We start from the raw sequence: 22654 nt of genomic DNA, 5'->3' as shown, positions 1-22654 counted from the left end.
GAGATGTACAATTTCTTAATTGGTAAATGGTTTGTGAACGAGTGATCTTAGTGTTAGTGAAACAGGGGCTTGGGTCATGACAGAAGGCAAGAGTTTGTGATCCTCAACAGACAATATCAGCCTGGACAAAGCTATAGCACTATAGGTAGTGTTGCAGCTACCTAAGAGTGCCTCACGACCACAAGGTTGCTGGTTCAAGCCTCACTTGATGCACACTCATTTAAGTTGAATTGCAAAAAACATGACTCAATCTATTCCGTTTCCATGGCTCTCTCTCTCTCTCTTCAATCTATTCCGTTTCCATGTCTTTCTCTTCAATCTATTCCGTTTCCATGTCTCTCTCTCTGTCTCTTCGATCTATTCCGTTTCTATCTTCAATCTATTCCGTCTCTCTCTCTCTCTCTCTCTCTCTCTCTCTCTCTCTCTCTCTCTCTCTCTCTCTCTCTCTCTCTCTCTCTCTCTCTCTCTCTCTCTCTCTCTCTCTCTCTCTCTCTCTCTCTCTCTCTCTCTCTCTCTCTCTCTCTCTCTCTCTCTCTCTCTCTCTCTCTCTCTCTCTCTGAGGGTCGGCCATAGCTGAGTGGTTAGTGAGCCCGCCTAGGGAGCCAGAGGCTCTGGTTGCCCCAGGTACGATTCCAGGCGAGGTCAGCAAATGTGTCGATGACATGAAATTTGTCCCTGAGCAAGACTCTTAACCCCTAATTGCTCACAGGCCCTCATTGGAAACAAGACCGCAAGGACTTTCATGAACTGACCTGTTAAAGGAATTATCATTTCTCTTTCTCTCTCCTGGCCCCGTATTATCGCTGCTTGCAGCTATATTATGTTCTTTTTATTTGCTTTTTACAACAATTCATTTACAAAATTCAGCACAAAACATATATAAACAAGTTAAAAAGTTCATTATCTTCATTTCATGTCAAAACGCATGCATGATTCTCTTCTCACAACTAGGTTTAAATAAACAACTTTAGACAGCAAGCCCAAATAGCCAAAAAACTACACATTAGAAACAAACAAGCTAAAAAAAACGCAACCACCAATTTTTTCAAGTGACTTTACAGAAAAACAATAGTCACTAAGAATAAGCAGAAGAGTGTTATGAAGTAAGGGCATATAACCACGCCCACCTGGGCTAAACACCAAAGATAGAAGGATTCTCCGAACGGGGTAGCCATAGAGGTATAGGTAGGAACCATTCATTTTTTACAGTCTATGGTAGCAGGAACAGGGTAGGAACAGGGTAGGAACATAGACAGTGTCAGAGAGAGTTAAAAATAAGGGTAGGAACATAACGTTTAAGGCTCTGGGGGTAGGGCATCGGCAATCCTCGCCCACATTGTGTGAAATTAACTCTGATTGGGAGGAAAGCCTGGTGACGCATAACCTCGGTCCCAGGCTCACTCATCTGCGAAAAGAAGAGGGTGACGCAGGGTTATTAGTGTTGCCATGTCCGCTTATTATAAGCGACTTTGGGCTTCTTTTTCTGTAAAGTTGCTTGTAAATATATTTTTTTGCCTTGTTTCTAAATGTTTTAATTATTATTTTAACCAGTGGTTCTCAAATGGTCAATGTCATGGACCCCCAAATTAATACGCATTTGTCCCTCCCTTACCCCATCTGAAAATGTTCAGATGGGGGACCCCTGTTCTGTACCAGATTGTGTTCGAATATTTAAAAGATCTTCCAAATATTCCACTTGATTTCAAGGTTTTGGGAAAATAGCTACAAGCTCAAAACGTGTCGCATCGCTTGTTTTGTTTTCCTAGACCTGGTTGCTTATTTCTCTCGCAAAATCTGGCAACTCAGGAGGTTACGTATCAGAGAAGACCCCATGCTTTCACTGATCGGGTGTTATTGCTGCAATCAGTTCTTGAATAAGGTAAACAAACGTTACAGTGTTCCCAAAATAACATTTACGTTGATCAATTTATATGCTTGCTTTTAGTCACGTATGTCTTGCTTGCCTAGAAAGATGCTGCATATGTTTATAGGCTGAACTTACGAATTGTAACTTTAAATGTCACAGTTTTATAACTGTCCATGAATGTCCTCTGCACACAGCAATGTGTTAGACTGATGTCTTGAGTCAAACATTGTACTGTATGATTTAACCACTACATGCTCTGTAAAAGATCTACACTGATACTGTAACTGGGTGCAGAGCTCTTTATTCTGAGCAATGAGCATTATATTAAAACTATGGAGTAAGAAGGTTTTACAGATATTAACATTATGAATTGATTCCTTATGACTGCGGACCAGTGCTAGCCTTAGATCTATCATAGATGTGTTTGTTTTAATCAATTCTGACATTTGCATAGATATGAAAGAAAAAGTCAGACTTGATCAAATATATCTATGATAGTCTTGAAGGCTCTAGTCTAGACCAGTGCCAGCTTTGTATACAGAGTGTTTTTACAGTAATCATTCATCAATGCCTGATAACACTAAACTACCTTACAAATTACAGAACAAATTGGGCTGTTGGATATGTGTTGTTGGCTCAATCTGTTGGTTGCCAACCAGGGTATGCTGCTGCTGTTAAATGTCCCATGCCTGCATTAAGCTGCATATGTCTGTGTTGAAACACACAACAACATGGTCGATGTGACTGCAGAAGTTTCACAGTGTGACTCGTGCTAGCCATGATATTATGACATCTGTTACTGTCACCTCTTATTTTATGCAACAGTGGTGCATGGTGCTCATTTAGCCGTGGCAGTATCGAGGCTTTAGTGCAACCAGCACAGGTCCCACTGCTTTCTTCTGATATCTTATAATCACAATACACAAGATCTTTCAGTCTAACACAACATCAAATAAAGTTATTTTGAGTCCACAGTTTCCTTGGTGGCATTTATAATGTGATGATGTACTTGTAGGCTATATGGCCGAATGAATGCTGAGAAAAAAAAGCTTCTCTCTTTCTCTCTGTCCTACCAACATCCTTACTTGATGCAGAAGTAAAACGTGACTGCTGAGGTAATGCCAGAATCAAAATCCAACGGTGTATCAAATGGAGGAGCAAGGATTGTTGTCGAGGATGATGATGAGGTTTTAAGGTATGTTTTGTTGTTGTTCTTAATCATTGCTAAAGTAATCTTTAATATACATTCCTCTATGAGAGATCATGAATGCTCTACGACTAACAGCTACTGCTCTGGGAATACGCAGTTATAGACAATATGAAGTTCAAATAGGTTATCATCATAAGCTTTAACAAATTATTAGTTGTGGAGATTAAGTCATAATTATTGGAATTGAAAATATCTTGCATACAGTAGTTATTGATAACCATAATGCAGCATGACAGCTTTGCACTTCTGTCTTCTATCATCTCCACCCACCATCAGTCCAACTGACTTGTCTGAGCTGTTAGCAGAGGGGACCAAAGACTCGCATGACAAGGCGGAGAACTGTCAGTTTGTCAAAGAGTTCCTTAGAGGGCGCATCAAACGAGAGCTTTTCAAGGTTTGTCTTCTGGTCGCCAGTGAGTGCATTTACATGGATTCTGCATAATGTTAGAGCTTATTCAATAGGCCTGGGTACGCTGTTTATATGTATTTGCTTATATCCTTCTCTTTACAGTATCTATAATACAGTAACTGTGGAAGTTACACAAACAACAAAAAGCTGTTTTATTAATAATGTGTTGACAACTTGGCATGCTTTATTTGGTACATAATTGAGGTATGAGCCTGGCCTACAGTATATGAGGTATTGTTAAAGGTAGGGTAAGTGATATGTTTCGGTAATCATTATGTTTTTGTTTTAAAAGGTTAAAGTACTATTCTGATAGTAATCATTGCTACAGAGCGTTTGTTCGGTCACAGGGGTCTCTCCAGCTCTTTAGTAAACAGAATATAGAACATTTTCAGGTAGGTGACAAAATTTAAGCCAATCAGGAGAGAGCACTGAAAATGCATTTTCTGTTTAATAAAGAGCTGGAGAGAGACATGGGAGACTTTTACTGAACAAACACTCTATAACAATGAATACTATCAGAATATAGAGCTATTTAACACTTAGTTTAACAAAAGTAAATCACTTACCCTACCTCTAACTGTATGCATGTACTGTATATTATCTATTGCAGTGGTTCCCAAACTTTTTAGCTCAAGACCCAAAAGAGAAATTGGCTGTTTGCCGGGTCCAAAACTACCGGTAGTGAAAATAGTAGAATCTACAAGTCAAGCTCACAATGCGTTGCTTTGCGCCACGTTGCAAGCTTGCAGATCTGCTATTTTCACTACTTCTTAAACATTTGTTTTCTAATTTCGGGAATTTGTTTGATCATTTTTATTTTATTCATGAAATTATTTTTGACATTTAAAAAAAAAGAAAGTTTTCATTTGTTTTCACCTCATGAAAATGTGTGTGTTTAAAATAATAATTGACAAAATGTAGGAAACTAAAAATAAAGGGATATTCACAAATCGACCCAGTTCCAACCCACTGTTTGGGAAACCGTGATCTATAAAATCTCCCCCTCTCTCTCTCTGTACTTATCTTTGACCAGAGGGGCACAGAAGCACTCTACTTTGTCTACTCAGCCTTGGAAGAGGAGATTGAGAAGAATGAAGACCACCAGCAGTTTGCACCCATTTATTTCCCCACTGAGTTAAATCGGAAAGAGGCTCTTGCCCGAGACCTGGAGTATTTCTACGGAGAAGACTGGGAGAAACAGGTCAGCAGGGGCATGTTGAGCCTTGATAGTGCAGTGGGCACCAAATCAGAGTCGATTGTGATGGTTGTGAGTGTGACCATTGCAACCGAAGGATGTTTTTCTTTCGGCAGCAGAACTGTCTGGTGCTTGAGCCTGTGCAGGTTAAGCATAGTTTATACTCCATTGCATGACGGTGTTGCTGTGCCGAAATAGAACTGATCTGTCTGACAGTTGACACCATCATAATACAGAGCATAAAATAGGCTTCAGGTCACCACACATCAGCTGATGTATCAATGGAGAGGGGCCTTTGAAACGCCTGCTCCAGTCACCTCTGATGACGGAAAACATGATTGTTTATTAAAACACAATGATTCAATATTATAGCAGTTTGTATGGCAGACACCAGCTTTCATGTTGTTTCACCACATCCCAACAGATCAGCCTCTCCCCAGGTACAAAGCCTTATGTTGACCGAATTCACGAGGTGGGAGAGACGGATCCAGTTCTGCTGGTGGCTCACTCCTACACCCGCTACATGGGAGACCTTTCTGGAGGACAGATCCTGAAGAAGGTGGCGCAGCGGGCACTGAAACTCCCTTCCACAGGCGAGGGCCTCAACTTCTACCAGTTCGAGGGGATCCACAGTCAGAAGGGCTTTAAGCAGCTGTACAGGAGCAGGATGAACGAGATAGAGATGGATGCTGAGACGAAGGAGAGGATCGTGGCCGAGTCCAATCGGGCCTTTGGCTTCAACATGATGGTGAGGGAAATGCAGTGCTTGTGGAAATGTTTATCTGCCAATAGAGGTTCTGATACTCAAAATAGTCTTTCTACTTGTTGAATGAAAATGCATTTCATCCTTATGTAACAGAGGCAATTATTCTTTCTAAATTAGTACACTATATGCCATTTGTATTTTCTGTTTTCTAAAAGGAATCCAGCTACTATTTCCTCAGTGCAAACCTGTATAAACAAGAACAAGAGAACTGTTATAAGAATACCGTATTGGGGAGCTTTTTCATACCTTTACATGACATATGATACTGATGGTATAAAATAGGTATAATTTCCAGGAGCAGGGAGCATAAGTCCATGGTTGGGAGTTACGAACACTGCTTTTTATGCAGGTATCTAAAGTAATGGAGGGGGAAAAAATGTTTAAATGTCTACAAATTCACCACCTCTATTCACTACCTTCTATGTATTGTGTAAAGTTACCCCTGATGGAGTCTGTTTACCACAATTATATCATAGATTTTTATTAGTCTCTAGTAGTTGTTACGACCCCCACCCTAGGGGTGGTGTGAGTGCAACATATATGACTCTTTGAAACCAGTTTGCAAAAAGGATGTATATTTATTACAAAGTTCACGGTCAAAAAGTCATTAAATGTCCAAAATGTCCTTAAAGTCTATTCACAGGTTACCTTTTACCTTTTAACAATATCAAAATGTGCTATTGTGGCTCAGGTAAATAAGCAAAACAAAAGGAAACAAAAACAAGTTAACTGGCCAATTGAAAAGGAAACAAAAACAAATAAAGAGACTGTTAAATCACTCAAAAGGGTTATCCAAACATTAAGTCAAAGTCAGCCTTTCCTAAGGGCTCAAACCATACTTTAACAAACCAAACAAACGAGGGGTCAGTGGTGGAGAGGACAGGGAAGGTCTCATCTCAATGAATTAGCTGCCTGCAGTGCTTTTATAGCCATCACATGATGGGTGATCAAGTCCACCTGTGGAGCACACAGCCCATTAGCCAATTGCACCTCTATAGCAGAGTCTAGCCAATCACAGTGGGATTTAGAGCCTTCTCTCACTCCTCCTCACCCATGACAGACACCTCCTGCATGATAAGGAAGAAACATGCAGTTAGTCACCTCTTCCTCATACATGTCAATAATATATTACTCATACATCATAATAATACATAATCATAAGGTCACCTGACCGTAACACCTCCCCCCTCAAGAGGGAACTTCATCTCCCCCAGATGAAGTTCACTCAATAAGGACCTCCACCTGTAATGTATAGAGAAAAAGACACAAAAAACATTAACAATAAACTCTTGACAGGGCGTCTGCAAGGACATTATCCAGCCCTTTCTTGTGGCGTATCTCAATATTAAAATCCTGTACCAATAGAGACCATCTCATTAGTCTCTGGTTCGAGTTCTGCATCTGTTTCAGAAAAACCAAAGGGTTATGGTCAGTATACACAAGCACCGGCAATGGACTTGAACCTACATACACTTCAAAAAACTGCAAAGCTAAAACCAAGGCCAAAGCCTCCTTTTCCACTGTGCTGTAGTTCAACTGAGCCCCACCGAACTTCTTCGAGTAGTAGCAGACGGGATGGTCGATGCCCAGCTCGTCCTCCTGCAGCAACACAGCACCCGCACCGCTGTCACAGGCGTCTACCTCCAGCTTGAATGGACGTCTGAAGTCAGGCGCCGCCAGGACAGGCGCACTGCAGAGGAGCGCTTTACAGGACTCAAAAGAGTGTTGGCAGGCAGGTGACCAGACGTAAGGCTTCTTCTCACTAGTCATACTAGTCAGTGGTACAACCACTGCTGCGAAATTTTTGCAATAAGACCTATAAAAGCTACTCATACCAATAAACCGGCGAAGTTCCCGCCTGGTTTTAGGTACTGGATAGTCAAGTATTGCTTTGATCTTTGCGTCCAATGCACGCACTTTGCCTTGTCCCACCTGCCTTCCAAGATATGTTACCGTGGCACGGGCAAACTCACATTTAGCCACATTCACTGTGAGATTAGCCCCCAGTAACTTTTCAAAAACCTCCCTTAGCGTGTGAATATGTTCAGCCCATGTATTAGAAAAAACCACCACATCATCCAAATAGACCTCGCAGTCTTTTACTCCGCTCAGAACTGTGCGCATCAACCTTTGAAAAGTAGCCGGCGCGTTACGGAAGCCAAAAGGCATCACTGTGTACTGGTACAACCCATCGGGTGTAACAAAAGCCGAAATATCAGACGCACGCTCAGTCAAAGGCACTTGCCAGTAGCCTTTGAGTAAATCCAATTTAGTAACAAATTTGGCGGCGCCGACCCGGTCGACGCAATCCTCCATGCGCGGAAGAGGATAAGAATCAGCCACTGTTACATTATTCACTTTTCTATAATCCGTGCAAAAACGCATGCTGCCATCGGATTTGGGCACTAGCAGACAAGGAGAGCTCCAGGCACTTGAGCTCGGAATAGCCAAATTATTCCCCAATAAATAATCAATTTCTTTCTTTATCAATTCCCGTTTCGTGGGATTAACACGATAAGCATGCTGCTTAATAGGCGAGTGCCCCCTCACATCCACATCATGAGCCAGGACTGTGGTGCGGGATGGCGTATCTGAAAACAAACCCATGTTATTTTTAATTAATGCCATAATGTCTGCTTGTGCACCCTTATCCAAATGAGACAAAAATGTCGGCAAGTCTCGCAGCACATCAGAATTCTGCAAACGCGCACCAGCAGAATTCTTAACCCGCAGCCCATCACTCTCGGGGGTATAGAGTGAGGGAGCCGCTGGCGCAACAGTGGCCACTGCCACCGGCGCAACAGACGCACGGGCCACGTATGGCTTCAGCATATTCACATGACACACTCTCGTTTTCCTTTTTCTGTCTGGTGTTTCCACCACATAATCAGTTTCACATAGTTTCTTCTGAACTACATATGGACCACAAAATTTTGATTGAAAAGCTGAACTAGGAATCGGGAGGAGAGCAAGAACCTTTTGTCCCACCGCAAATTCCCTCTGAACTGCTTTTTTATCAAAACGTTCCTTCATTTGATCCTGGCACTGCTTTAATGCAGCCGTAGCAACCTCACGAGCCTTGTGCAGGCGCTCACGGAATTCGCTCACGTAACTTAACACACCTTTTGCTGGGCTTGTTGGCTTGGCCAACACACTGTCTCTCAGCACACGCAAAGGACCTCGGACTGTGTGTCCAAAGACTAGTTCTGCTGGGCTAAATCCCAGCGACTCCTGCACTGATTCCCTCGCAGCTAGCATTAGAAAGGGCAATCCCTCATCCCACTGTCTGCCTGTTTCTAGACAAAATTTCTTCAGCATAGCTTTAAGAGTCTGATGAAAACGCTCAAGCGCGCCCTGGCTCTCTGGGTGATAGGCACTAGATTTAATGTGTTTAATAGCAAGTGATTCCATCACCTGAGAAAACACTCTGGACGTGAAATTAGATCCGTTGTCACTCTGCAAAAAACGAGCTAAACCAAAAGTCGAAAAGAAATTAGTCAGCGCTTTGATCACCGGTTTAGCTTTAATTGTGCGCAGCGGGATCGCCTCTGGATAGCGAGTGGCGACACACATCAAAGTAAGCAGAAAACGGTGGCCAGATTTCGTTTTGGGCAACGGCCCCACGCAGTCAATAATAATGTGCTCAAATGGCTCCCCCATAGCAGGGACAGGTTTTAACGGAGCCGGGGGAATCACCTGGTTAGGTTTCCCCATCACCTGGCACACATGACACGAGCGACAAAAATCAGACACGTCGGTTTTCAATCCAGGCCAAAAGAAATAGCGCAAAATGCGCTGATAAGTTTTCCGAACACCCAAGTGCCCAGAAAAATTATCATGAGACAAACTCAGAATTTGAGAACGAAATGTTTTGGGGACAACAATTTGGTACACCGTGTTCCACTCTGCCTCCACAGCAGACGATGGACACCATTTACGCACCAGAATATCACCATCCAGACCGTAGGCACAATCTGTGCCCCCCACACGGCTTGCTTCCCAGCATGAAGCCAAGGACGGGTCATTCTGCTGCGCAAACACAAATGAATCCCTCTTTACATCGAACGCAAAATCTGGCTTAATAGGCAACACGTTTTCCACCTTTTTCTTGGGGCTAGTAGCAGAAGTGCACAACGGATCATCACTACAGAAAAACGAATCACTCAGACTAATTTCCTCAGCGTTTTTCCTAGCCTGCGCACGAGTCACAGCACAAGCAGGAAAAACATTCTGTGCGCCCTCGCACACAAACTCAGAAATCACTGGATGCTCTATCACCTCAAAAGTAGGGAAAACTTTATCACCTGCCAAGTCGTTACCAAGGATCAACGCGATCCCCTCTACTGGTAAACCTTCCCGTATGCCCACCTGCACAAGGCCCGTAACCAACGGTGAGCGCAAAAACACCCTATGGAGAGGCGCACGAGAGGATGCCATCTCCACACCCAGCAGCAACGCATCAGAACCACAGGAAGAGCCTTCTGAAAAAGGCAAAACAGACTGTAACATCAGCGACTGTGCCGCACCTGTGTCACGTAAGATGGTAATGGGAATTTGTTCTTTCTCACCATCGCACAGAGACACAGTACCTTTAAATAGAAAAGGACCGAAACATTCCTCAGTCTCCGCCCGGACAGACACTGCCTCAGGCTGACACTGAGCAACATTACGCACAAACGACACTGCTTTTCTGATTTTGACCTTCTTTTTCGTTGCTCTGTGAGCGTGTTGGACACTCCCGAATTAAATGGCCTTCCTCATGACAAGCAAAACACTTGCGTGCTTCCCCACTGTTCCCAGCCCCGCCCGCACCATTACCGTTACGCGGCGGACTGTTTGGTGACTTTGCTTTATTCCAAGGTTTCCCATTTTTCCCGTGGTTACCCCTGGACTCCCGGTGCATAGGAGAAAAGTTTGACCTGTGTGTTAACACAAACTCATCTGCACAAACGGCAGCTTTAGACACGGTGTTAACTTTCTGCTCGTTAAGGTACATGACAATGCGCTCTGGAATGCAGTTCTTAAATTCCTCCAATAGAATTAATTCCCTGAGCTGCTCAAAGTCAGCCACTTTGCTTGCTGTACACCACTTATTGAACAACACCGTTTTCACCTGAGCAAATTCGACAAATGACTGGTCAGCAGGTTTTTCAGTGGAACGAAATTTTTGGCGATATGCCTCTGGGACCAATTCATAAGTACGCAAAATGCTTTTTTTCACCGTCTCATAGTCGAGACTCTGGTCTAGGGTCAGGCTGGTACAGACCTCCTGCGCTTTACCACTTAGTTTGCACTGCAATAACAAAGCCCACATATTCTCTGGCCATTTCAGTGTATTTGCTATGCGTTCAAACGCATGAAAGTAGGAGTCAACCTCACCTTCTCTGAAGGGTGGCACAAGGGCAATGTGCCTGCCCACATCGAACACTGCTCTGGGGGTAGTGCTGTTGCTTTCTGGAGCTTCCAGCGGAGTAGTAACCTGGGGGGATGCAGCCGGCAACCTAGCTCTCATATGCATGAGTTCCAACTCCTTTTGTTGCTGTTGCAATTTAACCTCCTCTTTTTTTAGTTCCAACTCACTCCTTAACCTTTCCTGCTCACTTTTTAACCTTTCCTGCTCACTTTTTAAGCGTTCCTCACGCATTAACTTGCACTCTGTCTCTCTGAGACGGAGTTTCAGCTGCATGTTCTCCTCCAATTCCCCCCCAGGTGTGACATCTGGTGATGTCTGAGTGGTCGAGCCCGAGCCTTCTACAAGAGAAATCCCCGGACCCCCAGGAGTTCCTAGTGAGCCTGAGACATTAGCGGCCTCAGTCGTCATTGCTCCACTAGTACCCTGTGTGCCACTCTCTTTGTTCTCTGGCTGTGACTCCAGAATACCCCTCCTTCTTAGTTGATCCACCACACTATTGAGGATTTGTTGCTTTTGGCCTGCTATCACCAGCAGCCTGAACTCTTTAGCAATGGCCAATAACTGTCTCTTATTACACTTTTCTAGAGAAGCCCTAGTTAAGATCCTACCAGCCGATCTCCCAGACCGTGTGAACATGAGAACCGAATTAAAAGAACCAAGTTCTCCAAGTTACCAAAAAGTCCACACAAAACCTGCTTACCTCCACCTGCCGAAAACACATCCATCCGGCTAACCACTGACCCAACTGAAAACAAAAAACCCAAACAATTAACAAATCATATAGTCTCAAACATGTTTTCCAAAAAACAAACGTTCACTAACGAATGCACCTTTTTCCATTTACCATCAAACTAACCACTAATTAACTGTTTAGACGATTTTTCCACATATATGTTAATTATCACCATAAATCAACTTAAATATATGCAAATTACCAAAAGGGTGTCTAAACCGGCACGAGCCCCCAAATATGTTACGACCCCCACCCTAGGGGTGGTGTGAGTGCAACATATATGACTCTTTGAAACCAGTTTGCAAAAAGGATGTATATTTATTACAAAGTTCACGGTCAAAAAGTCATTAAATGTCCAAAATGTCCTTAAAGTCTATTCACAGGTTACCTTTTACCTTTTAACAATATCAAAATGTGCTATTGTGGCTCAGGTAAATAAGCAAAACAAAAGGAAACAAAAACAAGTTAACTGGCCAATTGAAAAGGAAACAAAAACAAATAAAGAGACTGTTAAATCACTCAAAAGGGTTATCCAAACATTAAGTCAAAGTCAGCCTTTCCTAAGGGCTCAAACCATACTTTAACAAACCAAACAAACGAGGGGTCAGTGGTGGAGAGGACAGGGAAGGTCTCATCTCAATGAATTAGCTGCCTGCAGTGCTTTTATAGCCATCACATGATGGGTGATCAAGTCCACCTGTGGAGCACACAGCCCATTAGCCAATTGCACCTCTATAGCAGAGTCTAGCCAATCACAGTGGGATTTAGAGCCTTCTCTCACTCCTCCTCACCCATGACAGACACCTCCTGCATGATAAGGAAGAAACATGCAGTTAGTCACCTCTTCCTCATACATGTCAATAATATATTACTCATACATCATAATAATACATAATCATAAGGTCACCTGACCGTAACAGTAGTGAAAGATACAGAGTCATTTTGAGTAAAACATTTAATTGGCAAAATGTGTCTGAACATGTACTAATGAAGATTTTAAGTTCCAACTGTAAAGTTTTTTTGTTTTTTTTAAAGTTTTATTACGTCACTTTTTACTAATCTTTATAAAACATATTTAATCCTACCCCTTCACTCTTCAAACCTTAGCGTAGGGGTGTAACGATACATTTTAACGATACGATACGCATCACGATACATGGTTGACGATACGATACCTGGATAATATTGGTTCATTCATGGCGATACGATTCAATCATTTAAAATCGATACAGGTACTACTTAGCTAAGAAATTAAATCTGTGTGAAACATGTGGATACATATTATTATGGATATAAATAAGTAAACAGTGATTCTCTGGCAAATACATGGACATTGTATTTGAACACATATGGACAAACCCACACCTTGACCATTTATTTGACGTTCAAATTTACACATATACCAACTTTGGTATAAATACAATATAACTTGTGTATTTTGTCACCCTGCTCTTGAGTATTTAACAGGAAAGTTATATAGTGCAGCTTTAAGTATAGTAACGCATTTGAACATGTTTCAATTTTGTCTATTTTTATTGAATCACAGGTATTCACAGAACTTGAAGAGATTGGGAAGACCATCGAAGAGGAGGTCCAAGATGCAGGCTTTGGACACAGTCATGCAGAGACTATGCAGGGAGAAGACATCAACAAGTGTCCGTATTATGCTGCTAAAATGGGTAAGTCAATGTTAATGTTATTTCCATATTTCACTGTCAATAATTAAATTAATCATCCTGGTCTTTTTGTCTGCCACACTCATTCATGCCTCTGTCTTCTTTCTTTTCTTCATTTGCCTTTTCTCCATAGCCGCCAGTGGAAATCCCAGCTATGCATGTCAGTTAGCCCTGACACTTCTTAGACACCCTACCTGCCAGTTGGTGCTGGCTTCTTGGGTGGCTGCCTTTGCTGGACTGGCTGCCTGGTACATCATGTGATCTGTCATAGAACGATTCAGCCAGTTACTACAAGGCAAAGATTAGAGGACACAGTGTATTGTTTGGAGCTCATTTTGAGATTTTAGCTCATGTACCAAATTGACCACCTCCCTCCAACTTCTCTCATTGTTTCTTCATGACAATAATAATAAATGTGTTGTTATATAGTACTGTAGACCTGTTGCTCCCAACCCATATCTTTAGGGACCCCTGGTACTACTGTTTTTCCATTCTACCAGGACTTTAATTGCATTTACCCTGTGTCTTTGTAGTTATGAACACAACATTATGGTATCAACACAGTGCCAGCGGGCATTGTTGATGTGGCGCTCACACTCCCTTTTCTCGGGGAGAGTGAAGCTGCACAGGATGTTCCATGGGAAGCTGGTGTGCTTGGACACTTCCCTGACAGGTTGGGGGGTAAGTCAGTGAGTCATTGGAAGCCCCCTTGGTTGAACAGTCAATCAATGTCTTGACCTGAGCTTGGAGCTCAGGGTTGTTCACCTGGCTGGTTCTGCAGTTTTCCCTAGTGGGTAGACATGTGGTGGTGTGGACAAACAATGCTACTGTGGTGGCTTACATCAACCACCAAGAGGGCGAGTGAAAGATCTCCACGTCTCCACAGTGTGGCAAAGGCTGAGAGGCTGCCTCTGTGTGGGCTCAGGGATATCTACCATATGTACATGCAGCATACATTCCCAGGGTTCACAACACGGCAGTGTACATGCTGGAGGGCAGGGCCACAAGAGGGTGACAGATGCCTGCATCATAGGGTTGTAGAGCAACTTAGGAAAATGTTTGGCAGAATCTGAGTAGACATTCTTTCCTCCTCAGGGAACTTTTTTGTCCATTCTGGTTATCAGTGATAGAGCCACCGGAACCCCTGGTTCTGGATGCCCTCTGCCCACAACTGGCCGGAGGAATTGCTGTACATCTTTCCTCTAGTCCTCCTAATCCCTGCCGTACTGTACAGGGCACAGTTTGATATTGTCAGGTCACATAACTGTAGTGACCTATATAACCTTTGTTGTAACGGTATGTGGGACAAATTAATCCTGGTAGGATGAAAAATCCTTAGTAACAGAGAGGTCCAGAGGACCAGAGCCATCTCTTCTAGATACAGAAGTTTATTGTTGACATCTCAGTGGTGTGCTATTGTGTTTTATGTATTTCCAGCCCCCGGTTTTGATTTCCTACCTGATATTTACACTGTATTATGTACCATGTGTAATAACTGTAGAGGAGATTCATTATGCAATGCATATTTATGGACATAACTTTGTTACAGTACATAGTGTGAGAAATGTGTTAAGTGTAAAGTCTCATACTTTAGTTTGATCATGTTATTCTCAATAATTCATTATAGGGTGCAACAACATGGTATGCTTTGTGACCTTGAATGTACTGTAATAGAACATACTCATGAATTCACTCTTTCAGGATACTGTAATTATGTTTTAACAGTGAAAAGGCGTGTCTCAGTTTAATTTCTCGGTTGCAATAATTTATTATGCATTAAATACTGAAACATGAATGATTTTATTCACTTTGAATGTGAGTTCAAACAGCAGAGAACATGTTCTATGCACAACACTGAAATATTCAATGTACACAAATATTTAAAGTCTGTCTTTAACAAATCATGTTAAAGACCCAAACACTTTTTCAAATGCACGTTTGTCCACCACTTGCCCAAAGCGCATGGAGAAATACAAGGTCTGTGGAGTACTGAACCTCTTCAGCTTCAAAATGGGTTCACCTATAGCGTCCCCTGCATCCCCGATGGTCATGACGTCTGACACAGGTAAGTACATATCATGGCGCTTGCCCCAGAAGGTGAGGCGAGAGACTTTGAGGGTGGTCTGGGAGGAATCCAGGTACATCATCCCCACCACTCTCCTGAGGAAATGACTTGCAGTGTACAACATGGCGCCGGCGAATACCGCTATACCAGTGCTATAACTAACCAGGAAGTAGGACACGTCTCCTTGGAGATAGAGGTAATAGACGGGAGGCAGAATGACCAGAGTGATTGCTGTCTGAAGCAGTTTGAGCCTGGAGAGACCACTGAGGAGCTTTATGTGTGGTAGTTTGTAGATCATACTGTACTTCTGTGTGGACAGGTCACAGTATTTTGACAGGGTGATAACTTGGGAAGAACAATGCTGAATGGGTGCCAGTAGTCTTCCATGTGTAGCTAGATGGGGCTGTACACTTGAACTTCTCAGTACACATGATGATCCTCTGGCACAGGAGAGTAGTTGTGAAGTTAGCCTGGGAAGGACTGTTGTTGACCTAAGCTGTATCGGATAGAAATATCAAAGGAATTGAAATATCATTCAAATATATAAACTGATAATATGTGAGCACATCTTGACTACACTATGACATCTGCATTGTAGACAATTATATAATATAACTAACTGTCTAGGTACAATTATACAATTACAAATTGAATTGGCTATGGGCACCTAATAATCAGTATCTAACGTTAGTTGGTGTCTACTTTTTCAGACATCTTGCATGTCGACTGAATTAAAACAAAACTGAGAAAATTAACAGATAAGTCTTACCATGACGGACAGCAAGCTTACGACCAAATGTCAATAAAAATCACTGCATGGAAGCAGCCATGTCTAACTTCGACCCGGATGTAGTTAATGTTTTTATTTTACCGTTTATCTTATTCCGCCTACACATACGTCACGTGGATCAATGTCACGTGATGCCTTTTTTTGGCCCGGAGAACCAGCCAAACAAAGGTGTTTATTGGTCAAAAACCCGGATGTGTGACTCAAAGAATATGTATTATCTATTATGGGATATACATGTTATTTACATAAATTGTAATTATTCGCTGGTTGCACTTGACGTAACGTCGCATATCAGCTTTCTGCTGTACCTGAAACCAATCTTTGCTGAAACTAAAGCATGTGTTCTATTCACTGTTCCGTGCTCGGATCCGACCCAGAGCCCGCCTACTGTATACGGTCATTTTCACGAACACATACGTGCAACATAGAAGCAAAGACATTATTTTCCGTATCCGCTCTAAACCGGATATCCAAACTACAATGTCAATGGATCCCCCTGATCCCCAGTCATTTGACGTACGTGCGTAACGTGATGCGTAATAAGCGTAAATGATCTGCTGAGCTGGTCATAGGTTATCAGCTGCCTACCAACACAACCCAGCCCTGTGTGACACTAATAGAATGAGAATGTTGCTGAGTCGTGGTCATTTAGACAGACGGAACATGACCGTTTCCGGGACGTGCGTGTTGAAAGAAGAAGGAACAAGGAGTTAAGTCAGACAGAGACAGAAAGTTCCAACCCTGGACAACACTGTGCTGTGGTCACATGTAGCCTGCAGACATCATGCTGCAGCTCGGAGATGATGTGACTCTCTACTCCCTTGTGTTCGTGGTGGTTCTGCTGGGGACCAGGAGTCCGCTGTGGTCCACCGGCCTCACGGCTGCCTTGTACGTGTTCCTGCTGGCATTTCGGTTCCCTCAGGTGCCACCAAGCCGGGCACGACAGGTGCTGCGGCCTGCCAAAGCTCCAGGCTCGGTGTCAGCGATCGCCCACCGTGGTGGGGGACACGATGCGCCTGAGAACACCCTGGCAGCTATACGAGAGGTGAGGAGTCAATAGAGGAACACCCATCATGATGGGACAAGGGCACTTGGTGGTAAAAGTACTCAGATTTTTTGCTGAAATAAAAGTATCAATACTGCAATGTAGAAATAGCCTGTTACAAGTAAGAGTCCGGAATTCAAAATTTACTTGAGTAAAAGTACAAAAGTATATCAAAAAGTAATTAAAGTATCAAAAGTTGAAAGTACTTATCATGCAGAATATCCCATTTCACAACTTTTCAAATGTATACAATGTATACAAGTATTTTGAAAATAGCAGATCTACAAGCTCTACAAGATCCACAATGTGTTGCATCGCGACGCATTGTGAGCTTGTAGATCAGCTATTTTCAAATGGCCAAAATGTATGTGGCTGAAGTGGTTAATGCATGTTTTGTAATAACACTGTAATCAACATCTACAAAGTAACTAGTAACTGAAGTGTTCAAATAATTGTAGTGGAGTAAAAGTATAATATTTGAGATGTAGTGGAGTAGAATTTTAAGTACTGAACATTGGAAATACTCCAGTAAAGTAAAAAACACCTCACAATTGTACAGTACTTGAGTAAATGTACTTAGTTACTTTACACCACTGGACAAGGGGGTCTTTATCCAAGAAGTCAAAATGATCGCTGCCCAAAACACATCTGGGCCCCAGATGCATGATGTTTGTTCTGTTTGGTGGAGCACCACACATTTGCTTACAGCCTATTTCCATGCTAGCTAGGATATTAATTAATAACATCTTAGATTGTATATACCGTATCATTTCTTACCTAGAGAAAACACTGGTGGTACATCCTCATCTTTTATTTGTGTCCCTACCCAAAATAATAAAAACATTCAGATTCACAATTCTTCCCCATCTCTTTGAAATTTAGATTACTCAAGTTTGATGGTCTCCATTGAGGTTAAAATTAAAGGATATGCTCGTCATCACATTTTTTGTTAATATTGTGACAAAAATCTAAGTCACTTTCATATTCTTCTGCTGCTAGGCCAGTAAGAATGGTGCTTCAGGTGTGGAGTTGGACCTAGAGTTCTCATCAGATGGCGTCCCTATTTTGATGCACGATGACACAGTGGACCGTACGACCAACGGGTCAGGAGCTCTCAGCCAGATGAGCTTCTCGGAGCTGGCTAAACTGGATGCAGCTGCCAAACATCGGCTCAGGTGAGAGGGAGAGAGCTGGCATCTGTCAGGCCTCACTTAAACATAGAGGCAGATAAGAAGCCTTGTCTCAAGGCCTGTCCACAGTCCACACACCTAGAATGATAATTATAAAGATAACTATAACGATAATGATGTGAGCAAATCCGCACTGATGAACAATAGCATTCTGTAAACATGTGGAACGTGAGTGATGTGTTGAGCGATGCCCTGCAGTTTTGGATGGATTGTGATTGGTTGTCCCAACTTGTCCGTATTTCTATCGTTCATTAAATCTCTCTGGAAGTCATCCCAACAATATCGTTCACCACTGTTGTTATAGTTGTGGTGTGGTCTCTGCCATCAACTTGAGTTAGAATGAGTAAAAGAAACAATTTAGTTATCATGATAGTGTGGGAGGCCCTTGAAGAGGGTCATGACATTTTTCACATGCATTGTGTGATCATAAATGTACAAATGCTGATTTATGTGTATATTATATTATGTGCACTCTTTCATGTTGACGATTTATCATGGTGGTGTGAAGTTAATCAACAATGTTGTATTCATAGGCTCTGTAAAAGCAAGTCAGATAAATTACTAGACAAACAATGGGGAGAAAGGGCTTCCAAAACACCATATAGTAAAGTTTAACTCAAGACTGCTCTCGTAGAAAGCCACTTGAATGCAGAAATGTATATTTTTTGCTCATATTAGTAATTTAGCACTAAAATACAGCACATACAAGCGATGAATGCAATGTTCATTTCTTCTTTTTGTAACATCAAGGGACCAAGGGCTTAACTGTTTGCTTGTTGTTGCGGCCTTTCAGGGACACATTTGCTGGTGAGAAGATCCCAACGCTGCAGGAGGCAGTGGAGGAATGCATCAAACTCCAGCTCACCATCTACTTTGATGTTAAAGGCCACCCAGACCAGGTACAGGCAATCAAGTCAAGAGCCTGAATTGAAGTCTGAATGTGTTAATCGATTTGGATCACTAAAACATTGTTTCTCAGAGAATGTCAGAAATAGAATACGTTCATCAACAAAATGCAAGGCTGAATTCCTTGCAGAAAATCCTTGCCCACTCATTTCAATGAAAGTTGCTCGTCCAGTGCAGACTGCCCCAAAATTGTCTGTCTCCTTCTGGGGTTCGAGGACATAGAGAGACATAGTCCTTAATGCGTCTTACGTCAGCTCGTACACGTTTCAATACTGTAGTAAAGCTTGCAGTACCAGTTGGCCACTTGTCAACTATTGCTTCAACCTTCCGGTCCTCTGGGCGTGCATTATAATGGCTATGCTCTGTCAAGTATTTCATCCCAACTAACCTAGATCGATAAATCATTTTGTATGCGGGAACGGTTGAGACTGACACAAGTCTGTTTGTTGTTAATCAGTAAATTTTCAGTCAAGCAAAGGAATTCAGGGCTGTATCATATATGGGGTTGTTGTTTCAGCCGGTCAGGGCAGAGCCAGAGCAGTTTTCCTACAGACCCGACACAGTGGTCAGCCCACCTGCAAGTCTGTGAGGAACACTCACATACTACAAACAAGTATCACATAATATCCAACAGAAAATGTGCTTGTTATCCTCTCCTAGGCAGCAGCAGCTCTAAAGGAGTTATATAAGAAACATCCAGTTCTTTACAACACCAGCATCGTCTGTTCCTTTGAGCCCAAAGTAATTTACAGGGTGAGTGGGCAGTGCAATAAGCGCTTTATATGTAATTATACACATTTACACAGACGTGTAGGAATGTACATTGTGGCTACATATCAATGGTAATCTGTACTCAGTTGTTTGAGTCAATGAATGTTTTAAAACATAGTCGCTGAATGGGTCTCACAGCAACATTTTGTCTCTGGTTGACTCCTGGCTCAGATGAGGCAGGCTGACCCGGACGTGGTCACAGCGCTGACCCACAGGCCGTGGAGTCTGAGTCTCTTCGGAGACGGCAAGCCACGCTTCTCGTCACTATGGGAACACCACGGGACAACCCTCATGGATGTGCTGCTTGACTGGGCGCACCATCACCTGCTGTGGAAGTTCTGTGGAATCAGTGCCTTCCTGGTGCAGAAGAACTTTGTCTCACCGTGAGTCTCTCTAAGCTAAACCAAAGGCACTAAATCAGAAGTCTCTCTAAACAGCACAATTATGTAATATTCAGTCCTACTGTACAAGCAATTTGGGAAGCAGCTGTGTTCCAAAATTTCCTGTATATACACACTTAAAAATAAAATGTCACTGTTATTATGTAACACCTAATGTGTTACGTGTACATATATATTTTTTAATGTTGAGTAGGGAAAACACATCTTGTGTTATTTATTTTCAACACATTTTTATTTTATTTTTTTATCCTTCCCCCCCCCCTTTTTTTTAATTTAGAGTAGCTAATAACAAACAGCACAATTATTATGTAATATTCAGTCCTACAAGCAATTTGGGAAGCAGCTGTGTTCCAAAATGTCCTGTATACACACTTAAAAATAACATTTCTAGCTAATCTTTTTTTTACCCCCTTTTCTTCCCAATTTAATTGAATGCTAAATGATTAATGAAACATACGTCGATTAGGCTGGTGAAACAACCTAAACACAAAATGTTGTGATTGTATTGACCTGAGGTGTCTGAGGGACGTGACTCGTCAAAATGAGAATTCTTACACCATATTCTTTCTCATGTCAACAGGGACTATGTCCAATACTGGGCCCAGAGGGAGGTAGATTTGGTATCGTGGACAGTCAACACAGCAGTGGAGAAGCAGTACTACCAGGACTTGTTGCAAATCAACTATATTACCGACAGTCTAGTGGAAGATTGTGATCCTCATTATTGACATTAGCATGGAGATACAATTATGTGTGTGTGTACACACACATAAAAGAAATTAAAAACAATTACACTTTGGATTCTTCCAATGTATAAAAATGTCAACTTCTGTTGATTTTACTATTTGAATTAGAACACTTCCATCTGGGCTAAATGCTGGCATGATAGCAGACAAGTACTGTGGGGGAAGGTTTAAAGAAGTTTGTTATTGCGCATGAAAGAAATTATGATAGGGTATAGGGCATCATTGTATACATTGGCAGAATGTTGTTCACATTCATTTGTGGGATAAAAGTGTGACTTTGAGACCTTTTAAACCATGCAATGTAAGCCAATTGGGAGCATAAATCATTTTTTAATCAAAGGAGCAACTGGTGAAGTGGAGATATCTTGGCAGTTACATCATGGTACGGTAACTATACAACCCAAACCTCTACCAAAGTGTAATTGTTTTAAGCTTACATTTGCAGTACATGTCATTGTCTCTCAACATGGCAATGCTAGTGCCATGTCACTCACTTTACACTACATATTCTAACTGAACTACATATTTTGACCTGTGATGACGTGACAACATTGTTTGGACATTCATATCCTTGTAGTGCTTGTGGTCTGCAAACCGGGAATCAAATACTAAACATATCTGATGTACTGTATCCATCAATAGAGTGAATTGTTGCTGTTAATCTGTGTATGCACTTTTTAAATTATCCATCCTAATGACCTTAATGCATAGCCACACAGTGAAATAACAGTCTCTGCTTTTCATTCTTATTCAGTTGAACAACAAAAGGGACAGTCACAATAACTTTTCACCAATAATAATAATAGTAGTAGTAGTAGTAGTAGTAGTAGTAGTAGTAGTAGTAGTAGTAGTAGTATAGTAGTAGTAGTAGTATATTACTAATACCTGTAAAAATACAATAATAGATGTACAGGAATTGCATCTGACTACCACATTGACCAGAGATGGAATAATGACATGCTTAGTAACAAGGCATACATGGTAGCGGAAGCTCATAATGTAAGGTAACATTGCAAGGCATACATACATTAGACCGGGATAAAGAAAAGAAAATATTATGATATAAAGAAAGCATTAGATGCTGAGAAATGTTTTTATGAGACAGCATTTTGAAACCACACTTGGACACAAAGCTTCTGTCATTCATTCAGATACAGTTTGGTGTCAAAGGGTCCACACGTGGGGTGTTTTTAGACTTGGCTGGCTTTCATATCAGCACTCCTACACATAAAATATTAATAAATTATTAAAACAAAGTCCCCACCCACTTATTTTGACAGTATGGCTGGACATTTGGAGTTGATGCTCATTAGGAAAGGATACTTTAATTTTCATTCAGACTTGTTTTTTTTTTTAACAGTTTGGCATGTGAAAATATATGGTCTTCTGTCTGGGTTTCGTCATTTAACATCTATGTTTCAGGTGTAGTCATGCCTGTCCCTGCTCCTATCACATGTTATTTGTTTCATCA

General features: G+C 41.9%; 3 protein-coding genes across 4 annotated transcripts; 2 read left to right on the top strand and 1 right to left on the bottom strand.

The window, feature by feature from the left end:
- Positions 1-1821: 1821 nt before the first annotated feature.
- Positions 1822-13552, top strand: hmox2a (heme oxygenase 2a). Its single transcript, XM_084081334.1, has 7 exons — positions 1822-1879; positions 2962-3062; positions 3354-3471; positions 4520-4687; positions 5106-5429; positions 13140-13272; positions 13403-13552. The coding sequence occupies exons 2-7, from the start codon at positions 2986-2988 to the stop codon at positions 13528-13530; spliced, it is 948 nt and encodes a 315-aa protein (XP_083937460.1). The 5' UTR covers positions 1822-1879; positions 2962-2985; the 3' UTR covers positions 13531-13552.
- A 1618-nt stretch (positions 13553-15170) lies between these two features.
- On the bottom strand, positions 15171-16187 carry tmem186 (transmembrane protein 186; the record flags this gene model as incomplete). Its single annotated transcript, XM_084081347.1, has 2 exons — positions 16104-16187; positions 15171-15830 (listed from the first exon to the last, which is right to left on the bottom strand). Exons 1-2 carry the CDS (start codon positions 16104-16106, stop codon positions 15171-15173), a joined length of 663 nt encoding a protein of 220 aa, XP_083937473.1. The 5' UTR covers positions 16107-16187.
- A 511-nt stretch (positions 16188-16698) lies between these two features.
- gde1 (glycerophosphodiester phosphodiesterase 1) lies at positions 16699-22399 on the top strand. 2 transcript variants are annotated; one of them, XR_014602607.1, is made up of 7 exons: positions 16699-17169; positions 18169-18344; positions 19153-19258; positions 19926-20018; positions 20208-20419; positions 21018-21452; positions 21524-22399. XR_014602607.1 is itself a non-coding variant. In XM_084083034.1 (6 exons), the coding sequence occupies exons 1-6, from the start codon at positions 16909-16911 to the stop codon at positions 21163-21165; spliced, it is 996 nt and encodes a 331-aa protein (XP_083939160.1). In that variant the 5' UTR covers positions 16699-16908; the 3' UTR covers positions 21166-22399. The 2 variants fall into 2 exon arrangements, 1 of the variants encoding a protein (XP_083939160.1); XM_084083034.1 differs by having other exon boundaries at positions 21018-22399.
- Positions 22400-22654: the final 255 nt, after the last annotated feature.

The sequence above is a fragment of the Gymnoscopelus microlampas genome, assembly GCF_963454915.1.
Source record: "Gymnoscopelus microlampas genome assembly, chromosome: 2".
Lineage (NCBI taxonomy): Eukaryota > Metazoa > Chordata > Actinopteri > Myctophiformes > Myctophidae > Gymnoscopelus > Gymnoscopelus microlampas.
Note: the sequence above shows the minus strand (reverse complement) of the source record. Positions and strands in the feature narration are given on the sequence as shown.